We start from the raw sequence: 12,951 nt of genomic DNA on the forward strand, positions 1-12,951 counted from the left end.
GTATAAAGGCTTTGTCACAGAAAGGGGCCAGGGTCACAGGCAGTGTGCAAGGGGTCCAGGAGCCCAGGTGGAGATGGACATGTGGACCAGCTGGCTCCCAGGTGCCATCACCAGTCCCGTGGTGCCCTGTCTGCGCCTGGGACCATCTGCTGATGCCAAGAGGCCGAGGTAGCTGTGAGAGGAGCTGGGAGTGGGGTAGAGGGCGTGGGCTCACATAACCGCACAACACTGGCACGTCTTCTGCTTAGGGCCACTCGCCTCTTCGCCCTCGGGAGGGGCAGATGGCTCCGGCTGCTGGGCAGGCGCGTAGGTGGGCACCGCCTGGGCACTGGGGTTGGCCCTGGGCTCCTCCACCTGAAGCAGTGGCTGGCACTCAGCAGGCTGCTCCTGAGCTGGGGTCTCTGCCAGGAGGGGGGTGGCATCCCCAGAGGGGTCCTGGCCCTCATCAGAGGTTTGGGGCTTCACTGCTTCTGCTTCTGGGGAGCCTTCCTGCTTCTCCTGGGGCTGCTGTCCTTCTTCCTCCGGCCTTGGCTCCTCCTTGGCCCCCAGGGGAGCCACTTCCTCACTCACTTCCTCTGCCTGACACTCCTTTCCTCCTCCTGACTCTCTCTGCTCTTCCGGACTCAGATCTCCCTCGACCCCTTGAGTCTTCTCTGTCTGCAATGGCTCTTCACCTGCCATTCTCTCTGCCTTCTGTGATTCCTCATCTCCTTTTGTCTCTGCCTCCGACGGCTGCTCACCGCCCGTTCTCTGTACCTTCAGTGGTTCCTCATCTCCTTTTTTCTCTGCCTCCGATGGCTGCTCACCGCCCGTTTTCTGTACCTTCAGTGGTTCCTCATCTCCTTTTGTCTCTGCCTCCGACGGCTGCCCACCGCCCGTTCTCTGTACCTTCAGTGACTCCTCGTCTCTTTTTTCCTTTCCCTCCAATGCTTCCTCACCTCCTATTCTCTCTACCATCAGTGATTCCTCACCTTCTTTCCTTTCTGTCACCAATGGTTCTTCAGTTGCCCCTAACTTTTCCTCACCTCCTTTCTGCTGTACTCCCAACGGCTCCTCCCCTCTTTCCCTCTCTGCCCTCAGAGGTCCTTCAACTTCTTTTCTTTCTGCCGACAGTGGTTCATCACCTCCTCCCATCTCTGTCTCCACCTTTTCCTCAACTCCTCTCCTCTCCGGCTCCAAGGATTTCTCGCTTCCTTTCCTCTCCACTGCCAGTGACATCTCTGCTCCTTCTGGCTCTGCGCCTGCCATTCCCTCACTTCCTCTCTTCCCCGCTAATGCCTCTGCCCACCTCCTCTCCGCCTCCCACGTTTCCTCCCCGCCTCTGCCGCCTGCCCCCAGTGGACTCTCATCCTTTCCCTCCCTTCCCAGTGCCTTTGGCCCTTCCAACCCCTCCAGCCCCAGCTCTTCCCACTGCTCACTGAGGGTCACTCTCTCCACCCAAATGAAGGACCCCTCCTCTCCTCCAAAGCCCCCCTGCCCATCACCATCAGCGCTGCCCCTGGGGGCACCTTCCCCTTCTCCAGAAGCTGCTCCCCCCGGTCCCTCCTGCAGCCTCAGTGAGCTGGTCTGTGCAGCCTCCAGGCCTCTGCCCGCCTCCCCCATGGCCTCTGAGTCGCTGCCCTCTGTGCCTCCCACCCCTTCCCAGACTACCTCCACGATATCCCTGTCCTCCCTGACCCATGAAGGGAGCTCTAGGCGTCCGGCTTCCTGTCTGTCCCCGATGGCCTCCATGACCATCTCCTCCACCTTAGCCTCCAGCTCTGGGCCTGTGGGCCCCGTGGTACAGTCCTCCGTGGCCCTCAGCCCCTCCCAGACCACCTTCACCGTGCCTTCCCCTTTGGCCTCATTCACTCCCCCGTCAGACGCCGCCACTCCCTGACTCGGCGCCTGCTCCGGAGGGGGGCTGGATCCAGGGCAGGGGCCATTGGCTTCTGAGGAGGCCACTGCTGCCCCAGGGATCCTCCTTGGGGCTGGCGGAACCCCGACAGACTCGTCTCTGGACATAGAGGGGTCCACTGGTCCGGCTGGTATGGAGGCGCTCTTGTTTAGATCAGTCTGGTCTGGGGGCGTGAGGGGAGAAGGGGAAAGGAGAGATGGGGCAACAGAGTGAGATTCAGGTCCTTCCTCTTGCGACCCCCAGACCTCAATACACCCACCTGCAGGACCTGCCTCCACGGTGGGCTGGGATAGAGGACGGTGACCCTGCAGGGATGGAAGAAACAAGGTCAGGCCGGCCCACATCTCCACTTCCAGCCTCCTGCATGCCAGTACCCCTCCCCTGCTCAAACACCATCGATGGCTCCCCGTTACCTTCAGGACCAAACCCTCTGTTGTACCTCAGCCTTCCTCACCTGTCTCATCTCCCTCTGCTCCATTGCGTTGCACACAGTAGGTGCCCAATCAATATTGTGGCCGTGCAGCCAAACCCTCTGTATTGGGGACCTACTCTGCCAGCTACTGAGGTTACTTCAGGGACACTTAAGCCTTTTGCTATTGGAACTTACATTCCAGTGGGAGGAAGCAGGTAATAAACATAAAACAAATCTGTAATTCAGGGAGTGAGAAGGGCTATGATAGGAAAAAAAGAAAAGAAAAGAAAAGCAGGATAAGGGGCTGGGGAATGCCTGGGAGGTGATGGGGTGCCTCCTTTAGGTATAAGATGCAGAAGGGCCTCTTGGAGGAGGTGACATTGAACAAAGGCCTGAAAGGTGAGAAGAGCCAGCCTTGAGTCAAAAGGTAGGAAAGGGCATTCCAGGTGGAGGGCACAGCAAATGCAAAGGCCCTGGGGCTATAGTGATTTAGGCAAGTTCAAGGAATAGAACAGAGGGTCAGAGTGGCTAGAGTGGAGTGAAGGAAGGGATCAAGGGAAAGATGAGCCCAAGGGAGGGGAGCTGAGGACACCCCTGCAGGCCACCTATGCCAAACCCCACAGATCTCCTAACCTACCCTCCTCTTTCCAGCCTCTAGGCCTTTGTCCAGGCTGTTTCCTCTGCCTGTATTCCTGATTCCCTTCCAGATTCAGCATAGATGTCACTGCCTCCAGGAAGCCGTCCCTGAGCCCTCAACCTCACTCAGGTACTTCTTATGAGCTTCCCCTATATCCTGGGCTCCCCCCTCACAGACTCTTTGCACCCCATCTCCTCATCTGGACCGTGAGCTCTCTTGGGCCAGGAATCATGCCTTGCGCATCTCTAGCAGGGAATTCCCGGCTTAGACTAAAAACCCAACAAGTGCTTCCTATCCCAATTAAAGGTCTCCTCTCCTCTTTCGTCCTGAAACAGGCACCTGGGAGCCAAGGTAAAGCATCAGGGAGAGGTGGGGACTGTGGAAAACCCACACATCACCGTGGCCAGGTGCAAATATTACTGGATCTTTGGACTTCAAGGAAAACACGGAGAGCCAGATTTCTAATGTGAAGTTGTCCTGGTTTTCAAAAACCTGTATGTTGTATGGCCTGCGTTGTATCTTAATAGAGGCATTACCAAAACAAACCCCAAAACTCCAAAAGCCACGTAGATGCCCCAAATCATGCGAGCATCTCACGATGACCCTTTCCCACCTTTGAGACTGAATTCCATGAACACTTCCCCACATTTGCTGACTGCTTTCCTCATTCAGGTCGTATTGGCAACCATATATCAAAACGGTCCCCTGTGCCCGTTCCGGGTACTAAGCTATGATCTCACCAACCCTCTCTCACACCTCTTCCAGGTGTGTGCTGTTGTTATGCTCATTTTAGAGATGGGGAAACTGAGGCTTGGGCAAGGAAAGCAGAGGACCCAGAATCTATACTGTGCTTGGAGAGGTCCTGCTTTGGGTTCTGCTTGCCACACCCCCTCCTCCCACCGCCTGCTCCCCTAGCTCCTCACCTGTCGGCGCCAGGTGGGCTTGCCTGTGGGCTTGTGCTGGGCACCTGTGGATGCACTTTGTAACAGCTGCAGCTGGGACTGGAGTCTGGGGAAGAGAAGGGGCTGCTGGGAGCCTGGACCTCGGGCTTATGGACCAACCCCACCCGAAGTGTCAATTGGAGTGGGCTGAGGGGCCTGGCCTAGTCAGGCTGGGGCAAAGCTGTCAGGCAGGGGCCCTACTCACGTGAACAAGCTGCCTTCCAGGTTCCGGATGCGGGCCTGAGCCTGGTCCTCGGGTGACTGGGGGTCCTGTGAGGCGGGGTCCTGGGGCCGCTCCGGCTCTTCAGCTGCCCCGTCCATTAGCCAGCGTTCCCGGAGAGACTTCCTCTGGGCATGGGAAGGGGCACATGGACTACCCCATCTCATGTAGCGCCTCCCTCTGGATGTCCCACCCTGGGCAGATTTCTTATTGCCCTACGACCACCCAGATGGGACAGACATTTCTCCCTCAGGCTGGGATACGTGCCCCAACGATGCCAGGTGGGGCAGACACCCCGTTACCAACCCATAGCTTTCCCACGCTGGAAAAAAAACACCCATCGATCTCCCCAACCTTTCCAGAATGGGACAAACACCCCCAAAGGTGAACTCAATGTCCCTATGAGCCCCTCCCTACCCCAAAGAGGAACAAACACCTCCATTGTCCCCACACTCTTCCCAAAGGTGGAACAAATGTCCCCATCACAACCACCCACTCTCCCAAGCTGGGGAGGACGCCCACCCCCAAAGCTGGAACCAATGCCCCCCCATGTTTAGACAGAGCCTCCTTTGGTTCCCAGAACTGACTCTCACAGACACTCCCACTTCATTGCCCGGGCTAAGCAGGCGCCCCTGCCCGCCCCCAACCTTGAGCCGCTCCACACGGAGTTTCTCCTCCTCCAGCTCCCGGCGCGCGGCGCTGATCTCCTCCTGCAGCCGCCGCTTCTCCTGCGCACAGAGGACCAGGAGCTGCCCGCGGGCCGGGTGAGGCCGGGTGGGGCCGCCTTCCCCCCTTCCTCCCTCCCTCCTCCGCCGGGCTCCCGGGGGCTCCCGGGACTCCCGGGACTCCCGGGACTGCAAGCCGCGCCGGGGGCGGAACACAAGTCTGGGCCCCGGGCCGGGAGGGGGCTGCGGAGGCCCTGACTCAGCAGCGGGTGGGGGCGGGGCCGGCGGGGGCGGGGCCGGCCGCGCCCGGGATGCTGCAGAGGCCTCGCCCGCGCGGAACTGGGGTCTGTGGGTGGGAGGGCCTTGGAATGGGAATCCGGGGGTAGGGGGTGTCTGAGATATGGAGTTAAGAGGGACAGGATTCAGAGAGATGGGGGTCCAGATATGAAGATCAAAGGGAGGCGGCTAGTGAGATGGGGGGGTCGGAAATGGAGGTGCAGTCATGGGGATCCAGCGAGACTAGGATGTAGAGAAGGGGTCCAGAGAAATGGGGGTTAGTGAGAGGGGGGTTCAGAGAGATGTGGTCCACAGAGATGGAGATTTAAATATGGGAGTTTAGAGAGATGAGGTTCAGATATGGGGGTCTGAGAGATGGGGTTCAGACATGGGGTATCTTGGAGACTGGGGTTCAAGAATGGAGTATCGGTTGCTATAGATTTCAAGAGTGCGGAGTTCGCAGCTCTCCATTCTAGGGGTGTCAGTGATCAGAGGAACTGGGGAGCGGAGGGGCCTGAGGATTTAGGTGGGGCGCCCCGAGAAAGGCTGGAGCTGAGGGTGCTTCCCGCACCTTCAGAGCCCTAGGCCTGCTCCCTGTGATAGGAGGGAGGAGAGGAAAGGGCTTGGGGCAAGGCTAGGGTTGCCCAGGGCTCCAGGCTGACCGCACTGGTAGGGCTTCACTTACCGCGATGACCTCTAGCCGCTGCCGGTAGAGGGAGCTCTCTGCCATGGGCCTGCAGGGAGAGGGAGGCGGCTGCCAAAGGGGTCTCCCAGGGGCCCACACCTCAGCAGGCTCACCTCTCGAATACCCCTCTCTGAGCCAAGATCCCTGAGCTGCTTGGAAGCCAACCAAAACCCAGCACTTTCCTCTATTTCCCCTTTGCACCTGGGAGGGGTCGGGGCAGAGGGCAGGGGTTCTGTGAGGGAGAGAGAGCAGAGACCATGACAGACTGAGCTAAATCCCTTCCTAGGCTTGACAACACCTCTCTGAGCCTCAGTTTCCCCATCTGTAAAATGGACCAGGATAGCTTGACCTTCACCTTGCAGAGAGAGATGGACTTGCAAGGAAGTATCCATGCAGGAAAAAACTTAGGACATAGTGCTCCAAAAACAGTAGCATAGTTTATTATTAATAATAATTTTAGGGAATTCCCTGGCGGTCCGGTGGTTAGGATTCCGTGCTCTCACTGCCGAGGGCCCAGGTTCAATCCCTGGACGGGGAACTAAGATCCCACAAGCCGTGTAGCTCAGCCAAAAAGAAAAAAATAAAAAAATTTAAATAATTCCCACGACTAATAATGTTTTTGATTAATTACAATAACCATTCCCAGGAACTCTCGAATCCCACCAAAGCCGAACAAGGTCCTTTCTGGACCTTGGCTCCTACACAGCATCCCTTAAGTGCTGGGGGGTGAGGGAGTCTGAGGAGAAAAGGGTCCATCCCACCATGGACACATGCCATTGCCATGGTAACTCCGGAGTTGCCTCCTCCACCTGCAAGCCACCATCCCTGGGGGCAAGGGTCACCAGGTCACACTGCCTAGTGCCGGACTCTGAACTGGGAGGAGGGGGAGGGGGACTCGCCGTTTAAGGTTTAACCTGAGATTACCCCCATTGTTGTCCTCCTCAGAGCACCCCAGGATTCCCAATTCCCAGCCTCCAGGGCCACCCCTAGTCCATTTGGGCTCCCCCTGGAAGCTGGAGGCTGACTGGTACTGCAGGGCACTTCAGGGACAGTCATCATTACATCGGCCTCTCATCAGAGACATGCATTGAGCACTGACTACGTGCAGGTGTTTCACAGGCCAATAACTAGAAGGATATATCTGTCTGCCTGTTGGCCCTGACGCTTAGCCCAGGGTGGGCACAGAGCAAGCCCTCCAACATTTATTAAGTTGAGCACTAACTAACCTCATTGCCCAAACTCTGGTGGGGCCTCCCAGATCTTCTCTGGCCTCACCATGAAGGTATAATAGTGAGTTCACACTTAGCACTTACTATCTATAGCACTCTAAGTGCTCTATGGGGCTTTCGCTAGGCTCCCACAGCCACCTCCCCCTCCCCCTCCCTGCCCTGATCTTGAGACACTGTAGTCAACTTTTTGCTGAGTTGACATTCCAACTGAGAAGAAAATCAGCCAACCATTAGCCAGTGCACACCAGGTGCCAGGCACTGTTAAATGCTTTACTCACAGTAACTTATTTAACCCTCTCTACCATCTTAGAAGGTAAGTATCAATAGTAGTACTGTCCCCATTTGACGGATGAGAATACTGAGGCCCCAAGAAGTGGCAAAAAGACTTGTCTAATGTCCCTGAGTCAGGATTGGAACTCAAGGCTCTCAGATCCCCAATACTGGGAACACTGTGGGGAAGAGGGAAGTCTAGGCATCCTCCTCTTGACGACCAGGAGACAAGAGATCTGTCTGGGGTGTCCCCAGTTCCAGTTGGGGCAGGATGCTGAAGTCATGCTTTCCAAGGTCTCCCAAAGGAAGCTCAGACCCCCTGTTAATAAGTTTGCCCCTGGGGGGAAGGCTAAAGTCCCCCCTCTGCTCTCCCACCCCCAAGATGTAATCTCCCTGCCTCTTCCTTGCTGGGGGGAGGATCAGATTCCCATTGCTAGGCAACCAGGTTTGTAGTTGGTGAATAATGCAACGGGGAACCCAAAAGAGTGAAGAACCAAATTGGGGTCCCTGGGGGGACCCCCTTTTCCAGAACTCTTTACAAACCTCTGGAGCCCCTCCACCCTCTTACTTTAAAAAGCCCTCACACCTCGAATATTAAAATAATCTGCACATTTCGTTAGATGTTGCTTATCTCTAACTCTACAAGAAGAACATTCACGGTGGTGGCTTTTTGCCCCACCAAGAACAGTCAGTGGTCATTTCATTAAGCAGGTGATCATTTCCATTTTCCCATTCTCTTTCCCAGTTTGGGAGCTGTTAACTTTTTCCTGTTGGATCTCAAGCATTTCCTCCCACCCTGGACACCGAGGGATGATTCTAGAGGCAAAACATAGGAGTCAGAGACCTTGACATTCCCTGCCCCTCACCCAAGTAATAGCCCCACCCCCCAGGCTGGACTTTGGGCTTGGGCCTGCCAGCGGAAAGTCCCCAAAAAAGAAGGGGGTGAGGGTTCACACCTCCCACCCGACTTTCTGGGGAGGGGGGGCATTGAAGAGCCTGGGGGGCTGGCTGCCGGCCGCCCTTCACTCTCCCTGGCCCCCTTAGGAGAGGCTAGCTGGAGGTCTCACCTCCCCTGCTCCGTGGAAAGGCCAGTGTCTTCCATGAGCCCCTCCCAGGCCCTGCCCACTGGCCCCCCTGACCCCAGACACTTACATGGGTGTGGCCGGAGACCACACCTGGCTTTGCAGGGCCATCTCTGCCCAGAAGCCCACGTTCTGGTCCCTGAGTCCAGGACCCACCACCCGCTTGCCGAAAGGTGCCCTGGAGGCTGTGACTTGGCTGTCGGGAGTGGGGGGGGGCTGCAGGCGGGCACTGGGAGAGCTGGTCCAGCTGGTTTGGGCCAGGAGGCGGGAGACGCATGGGCCGGGGCGAGGGGGGCCGGGGGCTGGCGGGGCAGTTCTGGGGAGGTACTATCAGCTGTCCTGATCAATTATTTACCAGCCAGTGGCCTCGTTGCTGCACTCAGCTGCCTCCTGGCAAACACACTCTCACATGTGTGGTCTAGCGGGTGGACGGGCGTTTGGAGTCCCTGACCCCCTCAGACAATGGTACCTCCACTTGCCACCCTAGACATTTCTAGTCCAGTCGCCCACCAAGGGTCACCCACCTTTGAGTACTGTTGAACACCACACAAGGGATACTTTTACAGGCTAGCTGCCCTCCCTTCTTGGACCCTGGTTCTGGGGCGAGGAGGAAGGGCTGATCCAGCTAGAGGATTCTGGAGACCAGAGCCTGTGCCCCATGGGAACCAGAACGTCTGGGCTCTGGACAACTCTGGGCAACTTCCCCTAGGTTTCTAGGCTTCGGTTTCCCCTTTGGGAGAATAAGAGAATTAGATCGAACAGCCTCCAGGACCCTGGACACCCCTTAGATGTGATAACTATTGGGGGAGTGTGGTGATGGGTGGGAAAGGTCTAGAGAGCTTCCTACCTAAATCTTGAGGGTCCCTGTTCTACCCCACATCCCATTCTTAAAGGGCCAGCACCCCTTTTCTCAGCTGATTATATGTTTCATCCAACCACTCTCTTGGGGAAATCATTTTTACTCTCCAGGCTGGTATCCTGCAGCCCCCAGTGCTTCCCTTATCACAGCCCTGGTCACACTGTGCAATTCTGACATAAACCTCAATGAGAAGAGCCCTTGTCCTGGGCTCTTTGCTTTACTTATTTATTTTTAAAAATTTTAAATTCATTTATTTTTATTTTTTGTGGCCACACCACACTGCATGCAGGATCTAATTCCCCGACCAGGGATCAAACCCCCTGCATGGAAGCGCGGAGTCGTAACCACTTGGCCGCCAGGGAAGTCCCCTGGGCCCCTTGCTTTAGAGGGCCTGCTCCCCATGGGGCAAAGGGAATGTACCCAGCTGAATCGTCCCTCCCTGCTCTAGATCCTACGCAGGGTGTCCAAGAAGTGGCCAAGGGCAGCTGTGGGCAGAGGGGTGAGGAAAGAGCATGGGCATGTGGGATGGGCTCCCTAGGTGCGTACACAAGGCTCCTCGCTGTGTAGGACAGTTTGGGGTGGGAAGCAAAAGGGGCCAGACTGAGGGCTGGGGTTTTCCTGTGTCCCACATTCAAGTACACAACTCCTAGGGATTCAAAATATTTTCAATTGAACGTGGTCATCTAGGTCATTCTACAAGTATATTTGTCATGATAGGAAGAGGGAAATATATATATATATATAAATATATATATATACACATATATATACATATATACATATATACATATATATACGTATATATATACACATATATATACATATATATATATATATATATATATATATATGCAGCGCCACACGGCTTGCAGGATCTATTTCTCGACCAGGAGTTGAACCCAAGCCTCGGCAGTGAAAGGGCCGAGTCCTAACTACTGGACCATCAGGAAATTCCCCTGAGAGAACATATTTTTTTTTTTTTTTTTTGCGATACGCGGACCTCTCACTGTTGTGGCCTCTCCCGTTGCGGAGCAACAGGCTCCGGACGCGCAGGCTCAGCGGCCATGGCTCACGGGCGCAGCCGCTCCGAGGCATGTGGGATCAGGGCACGAACCCGTGTCCCCTGCATCGGCAGGCGGACTCTCAACCACTGCGCCACCAGGGAAGCCCCGAGAGAACATATTTTTAAAAATGAGTTTTTAATTGCGGTAAAATACACACGACAAAATTTACAGTTGGTGGCATTCAGTACCTTCGCGGTGTTGTGCAACTTTTGCCACTGTCTTGTTCCAGAACCTTTTCATCACCCCAGAAAGAAATCCGGTACCCATTAAGCAGTCACTCCCCATTCCCCCCTACCCCCAGCTCCTGGCAACCGCCGATCTGCATCTGTCTCTATAGATTTACCTATTTTGGACATTTTCTATCAATGGGATCATACAGTATGTGGCCTTGTGTGTCTGGCTTCTTTCACTGAGCATAATGTTTTCAAGGTTCATCCACAATGTAACCTGTGTCAGAACTTCATTCCTTTTTATGGCTAAATAATATTCCATTGTATGGATGGATCACATTTTGTTTATCCATTCATCTGTTGATTGGACATTTAGGTTGTTTCCACCTTTTGGAGGAGAGAATATCTTTTACTTCATTGCTTGTAGTTTGATTTAATAACTGTTAACTCTTTGGATGTATAATATATAGGCTTCCCTTTGTACCTTTGTCGTGTGTTCCACCTTGAGGCAAGATTGTTCTGTTTATAATTGTGTCTGTCTCCCAAGCTCAACTGCAACTTCCAAGTCTGGTTTATCTCTTTGTTCCCAGCATTGGGAACATTCTTAAACAAGTGTTAGGTGTCAGGTACTGTTTTAGGCGTGGGGGAGTTGGGTGAGCATAACAAACAGAAAATGCTGTAATGCAGCTCACTTTGCAGCCTGGGGTTGGGGGAGACAGATAATATACAAATAAAGGAAGAAATAAAGGTAATTGATGATAACTGCAGTATTGGGTGAGTTACAGAAAATAACAGGGATAGGGTTAAAGAAGAGCTGTGTTTGATGTAGGCTGGGTGATCAGAGACCGCTTCTCTGAAGAACCAAGACCTGAATAGCAGAAGCCAACCATGTGGTGAGTCATTCCAAGCAGAGGGAAAGGCAAGTGCAAAGGCCCTGGGGGTGGGAATGCAGCTGGGGGGTTTGAGGAAAGCATGAAGGCTGGGATGGAGGAGTGATCAAGGGAGATGTCAGGAGATGAGATCTGAGAAGTGGGAAGGGCCTTCTGAGCCAGGGTAGGGAATTTGGATTTTTCTTCTAAGTTTGGTGGGGAGTCACTGGAGGACAGTGAATGTCTGGGACAAGGGTGGCGAGAAGTGGACGAATTCAGAATATATTTTGGAGGCAGAGCAAACAGCAATCCAATATATGAATGGATTGGGGCAGGGGCTGAGGGAAAAAGAGAAATTGAGGCTGACTTCTACATTTTGGGCATGAAAAACAGAATGAGTGAGTTGCTATACATAGTAGAGAGGAATAGAGTTGGGGGAAACCAAGAGTTCAGTTTCTAAAGTGTTCATTTTGGCATATCTATTAGACTAGGGACTGTTGGATATGAGTCCAAAACCCAGGGGAGAAGTCAGAGCTAGAGACATAAATTTGGGAGACATCAGCATAGAGATGGTATTTAAAGCATGAGATTGGAGTTTGTCAAGGTCTGAGTGTTGGCAGGAAAGAGACTGTATACTTAAACCAAGTAATTGATGAGAACTCAGTAGAAGGAAATAATCAAGGCATAGTGCATACCCTGGATTCGCCACAGCCAGGAGCTGTTACCACCCCATGGACCTGGAGGGAGAGAGCTATGTGGAGCTGCTGCCTGCTGTGGAGGGACACAGCCAACAAAGCTTGGAGGAAGGGGGCATGGGATAAACATCCTGACCTCACTCACCTCTCTCCCATCAGCGAAACCCAATGGAAGCCAGAGGGGAAGGAAGCCCATTGATGCAGGTGAACCAGAAGTCTGAGAAGGGGTGCCTGGGAGGTAGGAGGGAAATCAGGAGAGGATGGTGTCCTCCAAGACCAAGGAGCTAATGGAGAGGGAATCAGGGAGGAGCCAGTGATCAGGTCTGGCAAATGGAGGTCACGGAGGTCCTTGGACAGAGAAGGTTCAGTGGCGTGGTGGAACCAAGAGCCCAGTAAGCATGGCTAGAAGAGGGACAGGAGGTGATAAAGAGTCCACTGTAGAGACAACTCATTCCAGAAGTACAGTTTTCATCCTCATCACCTCCCGAGGGAGTAAGCACTATTATCCCCATTTTACAGACAAGGAAACTGAGCCTTGGAGAAGGCTGACGCTTAGGTTCTGAGTGGGCGGGAATCAGGTGGGCCTGATTCCAATTGGGTCAATAGAGTCAGAGGAAGGAAGGAGGTCAGATGGTCAGAGGGAGGAGGGTAGCAGCTTGAGATTGGGATCAAGGAGAGAGTAGAGTGGGAGGGTGGACAGAAAGGGGCGTCACCAGGGTAGGCAGAGAGTTGGGGGATTATTGGGGCTCCTGAGGCTGTGTAGCCCCCCCACTTTCTTTAGGTAACTATATCTTTCTTACTGGTCACCCCAAAATGGTGGGGGGTGGAGGCAGGTTTTGGAGAGAGCCCAGGGGAAGAGAGTGGAAAATGTCCCTGGGGGTAGGTCGCCTGCTCCCGGCATCGACCCTGGCCTTGAACGTCACAATCTGGCCCCAGCTGCAGGGAGCTACTTCTTCCCGCAAGCCTGGATACTTCTCTGA

The 12,951-nt window shown here is 54.3% G+C and overlaps 1 protein-coding gene across 1 annotated transcript; it reads right to left on the reverse strand.

Annotated features, from left to right (window-relative positions):
- Positions 1 to 64: 64 nt before the first annotated feature.
- Positions 65 to 8,425, reverse strand: PALM3 (paralemmin 3). Its single transcript, XM_060146662.1, has 8 exons — positions 8,385 to 8,425; positions 5,734 to 5,782; positions 4,755 to 4,835; positions 4,093 to 4,235; positions 3,870 to 3,954; positions 2,157 to 2,202; positions 955 to 2,060; positions 65 to 690 (listed from the first exon to the last, which is right to left on the reverse strand). The coding sequence occupies exons 1-8, from the start codon at positions 8,423 to 8,425 to the stop codon at positions 211 to 213; spliced, it is 2,031 nt and encodes a 676-aa protein (XP_060002645.1). The 3' UTR covers positions 65 to 210.
- Positions 8,426 to 12,951: the final 4,526 nt, after the last annotated feature.

The sequence above is a fragment of the Lagenorhynchus albirostris genome, chromosome 3, assembly GCF_949774975.1.
Source record: "Lagenorhynchus albirostris chromosome 3, mLagAlb1.1, whole genome shotgun sequence".
NCBI lineage: Eukaryota > Metazoa > Chordata > Mammalia > Artiodactyla > Delphinidae > Lagenorhynchus > Lagenorhynchus albirostris.